Here is a 12,293-nt window from a genome sequence, read left to right on the forward strand (position 1 = left end):
GAAGGCAGAGGAATACTACTAATAAACAATAACAATTCCGCTGTCATTAGGAAATAATAATAATAATTCTATTATTATCCTGCTTTCCCTCCACAATTAGGAATTAATAATACTATTATTATTTGCTAATTGTTTATTATCGTTTCCTTAATAATAACACTATTATTATTATTAGAAACAATAATAAATGATGATGATGATGATCTGAGGTTGAGAGGGCGCTGCTGCTGCTGCTGCTGCTGCTGCTGCTGCTGCTGCTACTGCTGCTGCTGCTCCTGAAGGGCGCTTCGCGTAATGGCGTCCCTCCGCTTCGCGCCTTTTTCCCTATTTCCATATCCTTCCCTTATATGGAAAATGGGGGAGGGGGAACTCGGGGAACCAATCGGATCAACCAACTACGGAATGTGTTTTTAGACATGCGCAGAGCGAGGCTGCGAAGAGCTGTGCCATAGATAGCCCGCGACCAGGCTCTTTGTAGAGGAGGAGGAGGAGGCGGAGGCGTCGTCGCTCTTGCCTTCCTTCTCTATGGTACGGGCAGCCAATCAGAGAGCGAGAAAGGAGCGAGCGCGCGCGCGGGCTCAGGAGGGAGGGGGAGGAGGGAAAGAAAAGTAGGGCGCCAGCATCAGTCACGTGACCGCGCCGCATTCGCATTCGATCGCATTGGCCTTGGCATTCCTTCCGTCGGCCATTTTAGGTTGGGATCATCGAGGCGGCGCCATTAAAGCGCGAGAGAAAGGAGGGCGACGCGTCGGTTCCCCTTCGGAGGGGCCTAGTCTTCTGCCGCTGCTCCCTTCCCCTCATCCCCACGAACTCGCCCCCGTCCTCATGTCGGACCAACAGTTCTCCGGAGACGCAGCGCCCGCGGAGGCTTCGGAGGAGGCCGAGCAGATGGAGGGCGGCGCGGGCGGCGGAGGCAACAACAACAGCAGCAGCGCCGAAGGAGGAGGAGGAGGAGGCGGCGGCGGAGGAGGCGGCGGAGGGGAGTCGGAGGGGGCGAAGATCGACGCCAGCAAGAACGAGGAGGACGAAGGGTAGGCGCCATTGCAGCTCCCGAGAAGAAGGACGCCCCGGGCCCCCAAGGCAGGCAGGGCGCCTTCATCTCCATAGGAGCATCCCTGCTTTGTGGGTTTGGGGTGTTGTTGTGCTGGGCTCTGTGTTGTGTTGCGTTAGGCAGCGGCGCCTGGTTGTGTCTCCTGGGTTTGGTTCCAGGGCACCCCCCCCCCCCCCATGGATACCAAACTCCTGGAAGCCCCGTTAAATACAGTGGGATAGGAAGATAGTGTCCCTTCTCTAAGGCGGCAAAAGGAAGGCTTGCTTTTGGCAATCTAGATATCTATTGGGGGAATGGTTGCAGTCTCTGGATGCCAAGAGCCTTGAAGCCCCATTAAATACAACGGAATGGTAAAATAGTGCCCCTTTTCTAAGATGGCAAGATCAGGGTTTGATTTTGGGAATTTACGTACATTTTGGGGGGAATATTTTCAATCTCTGGATGCCAAGAGCCTTGAAGCCCCATTAAATAGTAAAAGGGTGTCCTTTATATAATAAGGTGGCAGGAATTAAGGTTTGCTTTCGGGAGTTTATATTTTTTCGGTGGATGTTTGCATCATTGGTTATGGAGAGCCACCTAAATACTGTATGTGTGTCTCTGCCTAGAATCCAAAGACCTAGCCGTGTCAGTCTCTGGAATCAGTATGCAGAGAGATCTTGCAGCACCTTTGAGACCAACAGAAAGAAAGAAAGACTTCAGTCTGTGAAAGCTCATGTTGCTAACTTCTTTCTGTAGTTAGTCTCAAAGGTGCTAAAAGATCTCTGCATATCTATATGTGTGCATCTGTGTCCTGGAAAAGAGGATGCCTGGTCACCCCAAAGGCCGCTGTTTGGGGAACAGTGGTGTCACTTTAGGGTGTCACTTTGTGTGTCCTCACTGCAAAGGAAGACAAGGCACCTCAAAATGTAGGCCACTCAAAAAAAAACGTAGGACTTTACAAACTAAGAACTGAAAATCACTGACATTCATGCCGCTTAGAGTTGTGCTCAAAATGGAGGACAATTTGAAATTCTCCAGGACAAAAGGCTGAAATGTAGGGCATGTCCTGGAAGAGGAGGACAACTGGTCACCCTCTGTATGGGTCGCTAAGGGTTGGGTGGAAAGGGAAGGCAAGGAGAGTTTACACAAAATAATGACCAACCAAAACGCACAAAGTACATGTGTATTTACACCCCAAATCCACAAAACAGTGATGCCTTTGTTGGGTTAACCAAAATGCACAAAATATATGTTGCAAGCTTTCGAAGATCTTACTGTTTTGTGGATTTGGGATGTTATTGTACTTTGACCAACAGGATACTTTGCTATTATAGGTTGCTAAGGGATGGGTAGAAGGGAACGGCAAGGAGAGTGCCTCGTGTTTACATTCAAAATCCACAAAACAGCAGTGCTTTTATAGGGGAATCTCAATGCACAAAATCCATCATGCAAGCTTTAGAAGCTCCACTGGTTTCTACATCAGCCAAAGGTATTAAAATCATACAGGAGGCGAAAAAATATGATGTTGTTAGTCACAGGCCTACATTTTGTCAAGATGTTGTTGGTGTTCTCAGTTCAGGTACAAGCCTGCCTGCATGGATATCCCCCTATACCACCTTATGACAATATCACACATTTATGACAGTGTTATTCATGGACCTGCATTTTGTTGAGATTTTGTTGGTGTTATTGTGGCAATAGGCATTCATAAGCCCCCTTTGTAGAAACATGCCGAGAAAACCCCATGATAGGTTCCCCTTAGGGGCATCATAACTTAATAATAAGTTGGAAATGGCTTGAAGATACACAATAACAACAGCATATGGCCACTGCTGCCTTGTGTTTACATGGACCAGTCCCATTGGGCATCACTGCGGAGTATCAAGGATATAGAGATTGGCGGCAGCGATGTGTGTGCGGCAACGCACGTATTGCTTTCTGCGAGAGGCTGCTGCAGCTTCTCCGCTTGCGCATCATCACCTTTGTTTTGTCTCCCTTCCTGTATTTATGCTAGGATGGCTGTGAAGGCGGTCGTTCTTGGGAGGTTGCCTTACAGCAGGGCAGACGATGGGCACTATCATTTCTCATAAATGACTGCAAGGCTTTCTAGCCAGACTGAACTCTGCAGCAGCCTTTGGGAAACATTTTCGGGAGTAGACATGCAGGCTATATACTATATATACTCACGTATAAGTTTAGATATTTAAGTCTAAAAACTGGCCACAAAAATCAGAGTTGACTTACCTACAAGTCAATGTTGATGCTGTACTTTTATTTTAAAGAAGGTACCATCCCCTGGTGAAAGATAAGGGCATAATCTGTCCTGGAAGCACTGACCCTGCTCTATTCTTTTATCCATCCAGCCTTTAGGATGAACACAGTTATGCCTGCTGGGATTTTGTTAAGTTCTTTGGCATTGTTTTCGTTTGCTTCATCCTTTAGATCCTTTGTTACATGGCCCTAGGTTTTACCCTTGACTTATCCATGGGTCGTATCAAACCCCACAATTTTGGCCCCAAAACCTGCCCACGACTTATACATGAGGTCAACTTATAGTGGAGTATATACAGTACAAAAGTACAATAACACTCAAAATCCACAAGGCAGTGATGCCTTTATTGGGCCAGTCAGAATGCATAAACTACATGTTGCAGTCTATCAAAGACATTACTATTTTGTGGATTTTGGATGCTATTGTACTTTGCAATATTGCCAGCAATGTACCTTTGCTGTATAGCCAAAATAGTGGTACCTTTATTGGGTCAACCAAAATGCATAAAATACATGTTGCAAGCTTTACTGTTTTGTGGATTTTGGATGTTCTTGTACTTTGCTATGTGGCCAATACAGTGGTATCCGTATTGGGCCAACCAAAATACACATTTGTGCAGCTTGGTTGGTTCAATAAAGGTATGACTGTTCTGTGGATTTTGGATGTTACTATACTCTGCAGCCTTTGGAGTTTGATAAAAAGAGGTGTTACATATGGCCTGGTACAGACCGCCCCAAAAGGCGGTCACCGGTGCCTAGTTTTCCGCCGGGGGGGAAACACAATGGACAAACTATGTGGTTTCCTGCAAAAAGCAGGTTCTTTTTCTGCTGCGGTAGCGGCGTAATGAGTGCGCCAGTTGCGCACTCGGTATGTAAGTGCTGTGTGGATGCCGCACAGCACGTACGTAATGATGGCGGCGCCCAGCTGTACAGGCCGCCACCATTTTGATGCCCTCGTCACATGATAGGGTTGAGGCATGTGTGGGCGGAGTGCCTTCGGCCAACCCTTAGCACGTGACAAGGGCGCCCCATAGGCTCATGTGTACCAGGCCATATATTTAGTTTATTTGGATAGGTTTTTGATAATGAGATCGGATGTTTGGACCTACATTAGTGAGCCCTACTTAATTAATTGCCACCTTTATGCACGCTTTGAATGGTGTGGCCTCTGTTTGTTTCCTCTTTACTTATTTTGTATATTGCAAGATCATTGAAAGGAAAGCATTAAGGGGTAATTTCATAAAATTGTCTGAATGTTGCTGGTTTTTCTTCAGTGAAGGCAGGTAGAGGAGCAGTTTAGGTGCCCTGTGGTGCAGTGGTTAAATGCTGGTACTGCAGCCATTAGGTTGTGAGTTCGATCCCTGGGGGCTCCCAGATTCAATCCGCATTCTTCCAACCTTTTTTAAGCTGGTAAAATGAGTACCCAGCTTGTTGGAAGCAGTTAGCTTACACAACTGCTTAGAGAGTGCTGAATTCACTGATAATGCTATAAGTCTTGGCACGAAGCTGATTTCTCCTGCTTGTGTTATTTTGTGAAGCAATGTGCAGTTGGCTTGATGTGGGGCAAACACACCAGTAGAGCAAGCAGCACTTCAAAAGCACTGTTTTCTTCTTCTCCTTAGGTTTAGAATACATATATTAAAGCTTGTAACTTACTTTCAATTTGGGTATTTTTCTGTATTGCAGTTATGTCTCCTGGCTGTATGCAAACCTTATGCAAAGTAAACATGGGCAGCTTCAGAATGTTTTCAGATTGAGCAAACAAGGAAATAGTGATCCTTAGGACCTTTGTGCTTTAAATGCAGTTCAGTTGATAGACAAAGGCCTAAACTTCATACAGATAATGGTGTTCTGAATGATTTATAAAGTAGTATTTAAAACAGAAAGAGGATTTGGAAATACATAGCAGAGCCATATGTAGTTATCACACAGTTGTGGGCTTGACCCTTCTGAATGTAAAGAAAGAGTGATTTAAAAGCAGTCTTGAGGGGGTGAGAGAGAGCTAGCAGTATACTGTAGTAATTGTGAATTGTGAGAAACAGTATACTAACAGGCTTCGTACTGTCAAATGTAGCAGATGGCTAGCTGGATATACCCAGCTGTTTTTGGTTACATGACATAAGTGTTGTTTATCCCATGTAAACTTTTAGATAGATGTTATGCAACAGATGGCGCAGATTCTTACATTGTTTTGAGAAGGATTTTTTGGCAGTAAAGAAGAGGGTATATTGTTGTTGTTGAAAATAAAATTAAAACTTGTTGTTGTGAGGATATCTGTGGGAAGATGGAAACGACAGGAATAGAATCATAGAGTTGGAAGGGAGATCATGGGCCATCTAGTCCATCCCCCTGTTCAATGCAGGATCTCCAGTTAAAGCATCCCCAGCAGGTAGCTGTCCAGCCTCTTTTTGAAGATGTCCAGAGAAGGAGACCCCATTACCTCTCCAGGCAGTAGATTCCATTGTTGAACTACTCTTCCTGTCAAGACATTTCTTCTAGTGTAAAATCAAAATCTACTGTACTGTAACTTCAAACCTTTAGACCTGGCCCTACCTTCTAGGACAGCAGAGAACAAGCCTGTCCCCTCCTCTCTGTGACAGCCCTTGAGGTATTTAAAGAGTGCAATCATGTCACTCCTCAGCCTTCTCTTCACCAAGCTGAATATGCCCATCTTCCTCAACCTTTCTTCATATATTTTATTCTGTGTACTTCTTATCCTCATTGCCTTTCTCTGAACTTTCTTCAACTTCTCTGTATCGTTCTTAAAATGAGGCACCCAGAACTGAATGCAGTACTCCAGATAAGACCTGACCAGCACAGAATATAGTGGAACTATTACTTCCTTCAGCTTGGAAACTATGCTTCTATTAATGCAGGCTAAGATAACATTTCACCTTTCTGCTACAGCATCACACTGGTTAAGCTGTCCAGTGATAAGCAGCATTCTTATTTTAAGGCTTTTGATCCTTGATTATGGTGATTATGTGGTGCCTGTGTATAAGATGTTTCCTCAAAGGCATATTGTTGTTGTGTGCCTTCAAGTCATTTTCAACTTATGGCGAACCTATAATGGGATATTCTGAATAAAATAATAAATACAATTGGCCCACTCCCGGGACTTTTTTCAAAGACGCTCTGCTGCTCAAGAGCAGGACTGGAGGAACCTAACAATGGGAGTAAGCCAGGGCTGAGGCCTGTGCGTAGAGGGCTGAGCTGGTGTGAGTCATCTAAGGTCACTCGGGGTTTTCATGCCTGAGTGGAGAATCAAATCCTGATCTCCATAGTCCTAGTCCTGTGCTCAAAACACTGTGCTACACTGGCTCTTCAGATGCATATTCCAGATATTATATAATGGGTTCAAACAATATTAAGGTTAATTTAGGGAGTCAGCTTGTCAGCTGCTTTTTGTGATTTGAATATAAGCCACCAGCTCTAGTGACATTAATTCAAAACATTGTAACTCAGAGGGTAGATTATTTTAATATGTTCTAGAAGAGCGGGAGATAACTAAACAATTACAGAATCAAGAAATTCTCGACATATTCTGGGGAATATGGTTACCTCTTTATTTCATTTATAAATCAATCTCTAACTTTTAATGTCTGTATATGGATGACACTTTGAATGGTCCTGGCCTTTGTCCCCCGGCCTTATTCTTACAGATTTCTGAAGGCATCTATTATTGTGCTTCTTTTCTTGATTTAATTTCATTTAAAAATAATTTTAAAAAGAGGAAATCAATATATAAGAAATGACCACTAATTAATGGATATAAACAGCTTTTAATACAGGTTGAGTCTCCCTTATCCAGAATTCCAAAAACCAAAATATTTCAAAAATCAAAACGTTTTTCATGGGTGGCTGAGATAAGGACATATCTGTACTGCAGGTAATCCTGATTGTGTATTTGATGTGATACAATATGCATATTTCAACATTGTTTTAACGTGCCTATTGACAATAGAGCTTTCCTGAGAACTGTTTTTTATGTAGGCTTTGGATTCTGGTATTTATCCCTTTTTCTAAAAATGTTTGGGTATTGGGTGCATCTTCATACTGGAAGGAAGGAAGAGAGGGTGCTGAGTTGAAATAATACAAATGTGGAAAATACAGTCGGCCCTTCTTATACACGGATTTTTTATACACGGATTCAAGCATACACGGTCTGAAAATGTTCCAAAAAAGTATAAATTTACCTTGATTTTCCATTTTTTATTAGGGACACCATTTTGCTATGTCATTATATTTAATGGGACTTGAGCATACACGGATTTTGTTATACACGGGGGATCTTGGAACCAAACCCCAGCGTATAACAAGGGTCCACTGTAAAGACCTTGCTTCTTGTGGAAAAAGTGGTCCAGTATGTGGTTATTTCACACCATTAAAAACCATATAAGTCACCCCTCCATTTTAGCAGGGGATCCATTTCAGACCCCGCCCATGCCAAAACGAAAAATCGCCAATATTCAAGCCCCATTACCTTGAATGGCAGCATGTGCCCAGGGGCATCTCCACACACCCTCCATTTTGCCCCCCTCCATTTGCCGCCCGCAAACTGGTGAGGGACGCAGAATCCAAGTCTGCAGAAATGGAGGGGCGACTGTAGTTCTAATATGGCTGTTTTAAATTGACTACTACAACTTGTGATGGGTGAGCAACTTTTGTTACTTGTCAAGCCGTGTTCAGTAAAAATGTCTCGTGCGAGTTATATTACAACATACAGTACTTTCCTCTTTTAAAATCAAGAGTTAAAACTAGAATTTTGCTGTTTGGCATAAATTTATTTTCTAGAAATAACTGTTTCCATAAACTGCTGCAGAAGATAACTTCGGCAAGATTGCAGGATCTCTTTCTGTTGGTGTTCTCAATTGACACTTTTTTGGCTCTTACGTGAAAGTTAAATCTGGTCCAGATATTGAGCACTGCTAGAGGAAGTGCCTAGTAGTGGCATGTTTGGGAACTTTCAAAGCTTGTATAATTTGTTTTGTGATCATTGTTGCTTCATTCTGGCAGAGTGGTGCAGGGAGTGGCAGAACATGTTCCTGCTTATTTGGAAATTGCTGCTAAGTTGCATATTTGATATAGCAAAGGTGTCATGATTATCTGTGCTTCTGATGGGAAAATCCCTTGAAATAAACAAAACTAGTTCATACAGGAATTAACTTCTTTTGGAACATACTATAGCAAATTGCATACAGTACTTTGTGGCTGTTCACCAAGAAATCTATCCATTCAGATACTTGTTGAACCTGAATGCTAATACAGCATTCTTGATATTTGGCCTGAGGCTTTGTTGACTTGCTGCATTTTTCTGAAAAAACTGGTTACTATATTTGAAGTGAGTTTTACAAGATCCCCTTCACTTTGTTGCAGTAGAATAAATGCACTTTTAGATATGGTATGTAAGCACAGTCCACAATTTGTGTTGCCCGGAAGAGTGTAACCCTCTTGTGGTAGTTAACAGAGTAAGGGAATGAGTCAGGTTTTTAGCACTCTGGTTTGGTGTGGGTAAGCACGTTGGGTCCTCCTATATGTTTTGGATTACAGTTTCAATAAACCACATCCTGCCTGTCCAGTGGTTAAGGATGATAGAAATTGCCATTCAAACAGATTGGAAGACACTGAATTGCTTGTCCTGTCTCTAGTTAATATCAATTCTGATTAGTTTTAATGTTCAGTAAAATAAAAATTTGTGTTATTTGTTCCCTTTTGAAAGAACCTTCCAGGCATCCAAATGGCTGGATAGAGAGGTTAATTTGGTGTGGGCGGTTATGGTATTATTGGAGAGTTTTCTAATGATTGTTCATATGGCTATGCCAGTATTCTGGAGAAACATCACCATGGACACAATTATGTAAATAGCTTATGTCTCTTGGGTTTGCTATTAGAACATGGAATATATGACATACATTTGCTTTTGTCAGTCTGGGTCACAGAGTAGGATTGGAGAGTTGGGCTGTTTGGTTTTAAGTTTTCCTAATTGTAAATTTGAAGACATACATTTCTAAAATGCATTGCTAGATTGTCCCTAATGACAGATATACTGATATTTATAGTTTGAAAATTCTGTACTTTTCAGGTTTTATAGCCTTACCATTCATTTCTTTTTCTTCAGGAAAATGTTCATTGGAGGCCTTAGCTGGGACACAACGAAGAAAGATCTTAAGGACTACTTCACTAAGTTTGGTGAAGTAGTAGATTGCACCCTAAAGCTAGACCCTATTACAGGGCGGTCAAGAGGCTTTGGCTTTGTATTGTTCAAGGAATCTGAAAGTGTTGACAAGGTATGTTTATTTTCAAAGTATTATGTTACTCTTGAAAAAAACATAAAATCATGGAGAATACTTCTTGTATAATATCCATCTGAAAATTGCTTAAGAAGCTTTTGTTTGTAAGGTATGTTATGTCCTTAAATATGTAACTGCTTGCAGGTCATGGATCAGAAAGAACATAAATTGAATGGCAAAGTGATTGATCCTAAAAGAGCCAAAGCAATGAAAACAAAAGAGCCAGTTAAAAAGATTTTTGTTGGGGGTTTGTCTCCAGATACACCTGAAGAGAAAATAAGGGAATACTTTGGAGGATTTGGTGAGGTAAGTCAGTGTCCACTCTGATTGTCATTTGAAGATTAAAAATACAACAATTAAATAAATTTATCCATGACGATAAATACCTGTTTTTAGATTATGCTCATAAATATTTATTTCTTTTTAAAAATCTTTATGGTTTTAATGTTTAACCTACTGTGTAGCCTGTTCAACCACTTCACTTTCATATGTAATCTGTCACTATTCCACCCAGCTTCTGATAAAGTAAAAATATAATTTGTTTCCTGGTGATATGAGACAGTCAAACCCAGCCTTCTTGGCTTTTGATTTTTTTAATCTTTTGTCTATAAACACCTTAACCTTCTTCTTTCTTTGCATGTAGTATTTGCTTCAGTACTTTAGACTGTTTGCCAGTCTGTTGCCTCTCCATACCTATAATAACCTTCTATCCTGTTAGTTTGAGGTTACAGTCACTCAGATCATCACCACCTTATGACTTATCTTAAACCAGATGCTATTATGCTCATGTTAGTGGTACTTAGTTTCCAGAGGTTTAGGTACTTCCAGTCCACTGAAATCAGTGAGTTGTGGAGAGCACTGTTTATTATTTCTGTATGCCTAACGTGACTCAGATAGAGAAGTTTGGACTAACTGTAAGGGTAGTAATTTCCTTAAGGCAAATCAGTGGGAATTCAGACGTTGGTAAATGCCAAGGGGGGAAATTTCTGTCTTGTCAAGAGAAAATGAATTTTGTTAAATATTTAGAGTTCTCCCATGATACTGGTAATTTGGTAGTTGTAGTTTAAATATTTATGCAGTTTAACCCCTGTGTGTATCTGTGGGACCAGTACCTGTGATTTCACTTACCCACAATTCATGGCTGCTGCTGCCACTGTCCCCTAACATCCCTCCTGGTCAGCCCCCTCGCCCTCTCATCCTGTGACATGTGAGGATGGAGGGGGAGCTCGCCAAGCCCCGCAGGAAGGGAGGGAAGGGAGAATGGAAAAAAGAAAGGGAGGGGGAGAGAGAGAGAGCTAGGTAGTAGAACTAACCCTCTCTCTCTCCCTCCCTCATCATCTTGCCTGGCCTGGGGTTTACTACTATACACGGTTTTTCGTATCCAGGCAAAATCCAGGAACACATCGAACATGAATATTTGGGGGGGGGGGGGGGGGAGGAGTCATACTGTATTTTATAAACAGTAAAATTGTATTTTTCTCATAGAAATGCCTCCTTTAATACATTGTATCTGGGTGCAGTGTTGATTTTTTAAAAAGTTATCCCTGCCTCTTATCCACTCAGTTGTATGCATGTATTTCTTAATTAGGTTGAATCAATAGAGCTTCCCATGGACAACAAAACCAACAAACGCCGTGGATTTTGCTTCATTACCTTCAAAGATGAAGATCCAGTGAAGAAAATAATGGAGAAAAAATACCACAATGTTGGTCTTAGTAAAGTACGTTTCAAGTTATGATTCCATTTAAGAGAATCCTCCTTGTGCTCAACTGGTAACAACTACTGCTACAACAGTTACTGCATTTTAGAAAAAGTATTAGTTATACCCATCTGGTTATAACTAGTGCTATGAAGACTTGAATTATAGGCAGAAAAAAATACAAATGGGAATACCTGTCAGTAAATGCCAAGGGGGAAAGTATATTTGCAAGATGTGTGGATACACTAGTGCATTTAAAACTCTTCTGTTGGTAGTGAATAAATTGTCTGGAATCATTTTTACTTACTAATAGCTAATTCAGTCATCTTGAATACTGCTGTTTATATAGTCCAAATGGAACACTTACACATATAGTTTCAGCAAACTTTGGAGAGCAGCCAGGTTATTGTAGAACTAATAAAATATAATGAGGAGAATCAAACATGCAGTGAGAATTGAGCATGAATGTAAAATGTTGATTGACTGAAGAGAGAATGTGTTGGAAAAATGGGTTCGGTGGAGCTGTGTACTGCAGTGTTTTGTTAAAGATTGTACAGATGTAGAATAGCTGCTTAATAGCACTTTGTGGAAACATGAAACTACCTGTATAAATTAGTTGTCATTTTTTCAGTGTGAAATAAAAGTAGCGATGTCAAAAGAACAGTATCAGCAGCAACAGCAGTGGGGAACTCGAGGGGGATTTGCTGGAAGAGCCCGTGGCAGAGGTGGAGGTAAGTTTCATTATGACTGGAATGTTGATAATAAACATCAAAATCCTCTGGGGAAAAGCCTTCACAAATGTGTGTGTATCTTCATTAATTTGTGCCAGATTACTTGCAAACTCACTCACCTGATCTTAACCTGGCTTGTTTCTTGGTGAAGAAGACCTTAATCGGTATGCCACTATTAAAGACAGTGCTCTTACAATTGCAAGAGTACACTGGATTGGAATGATTATTGTCATTGGGTAATCAGTTAACATATCCATTGGTCGGCACAATGA

The 12,293-nt window shown here is 41.6% G+C and overlaps 1 protein-coding gene across 4 annotated transcripts in view; it reads left to right on the top strand.

The window, feature by feature from the left end:
• The first annotated feature begins 662 nt into the window (after nucleotides 1-662).
• Nucleotides 663-12,293, top strand: part of HNRNPD (heterogeneous nuclear ribonucleoprotein D) — a 15,850-nt gene continuing 4,219 nt past the window's right edge. Inside the window, exons 1-5 of one of the 4 annotated variants that reach the window (XR_016281359.1) lie at nucleotides 664-1,031; nucleotides 9,420-9,588; nucleotides 9,736-9,897; nucleotides 11,180-11,311; nucleotides 11,922-12,021. Coding sequence is in view for 3 of the 4 variants with exons in the window: in XM_089526243.1 (XP_089382369.1) it covers nucleotides 826-1,031; nucleotides 9,420-9,588; nucleotides 9,736-9,897; nucleotides 11,180-11,311; nucleotides 11,922-12,021 (769 nt within the window). In the remaining variant the exon portion in view is untranslated. Of the gene's footprint in view, nucleotides 1,032-1,103; nucleotides 1,123-9,419; nucleotides 9,589-9,735; nucleotides 9,898-11,179; nucleotides 11,312-11,921; nucleotides 12,022-12,293 lie in introns of those variants that run through there. The other 3 variants (XM_089526243.1, XM_089526242.1, XM_089526240.1) reach the window with 3 other exon arrangements.

The sequence above is a fragment of the Sceloporus occidentalis genome, unplaced genomic scaffold (genome assembly GCF_023333645.1).
Source record: "Sceloporus occidentalis isolate IW3139 unplaced genomic scaffold, rSceOcc1.0.p SCAF_5, whole genome shotgun sequence".
Classification (NCBI taxonomy): domain Eukaryota; kingdom Metazoa; phylum Chordata; class Lepidosauria; order Squamata; family Phrynosomatidae; genus Sceloporus; species Sceloporus occidentalis.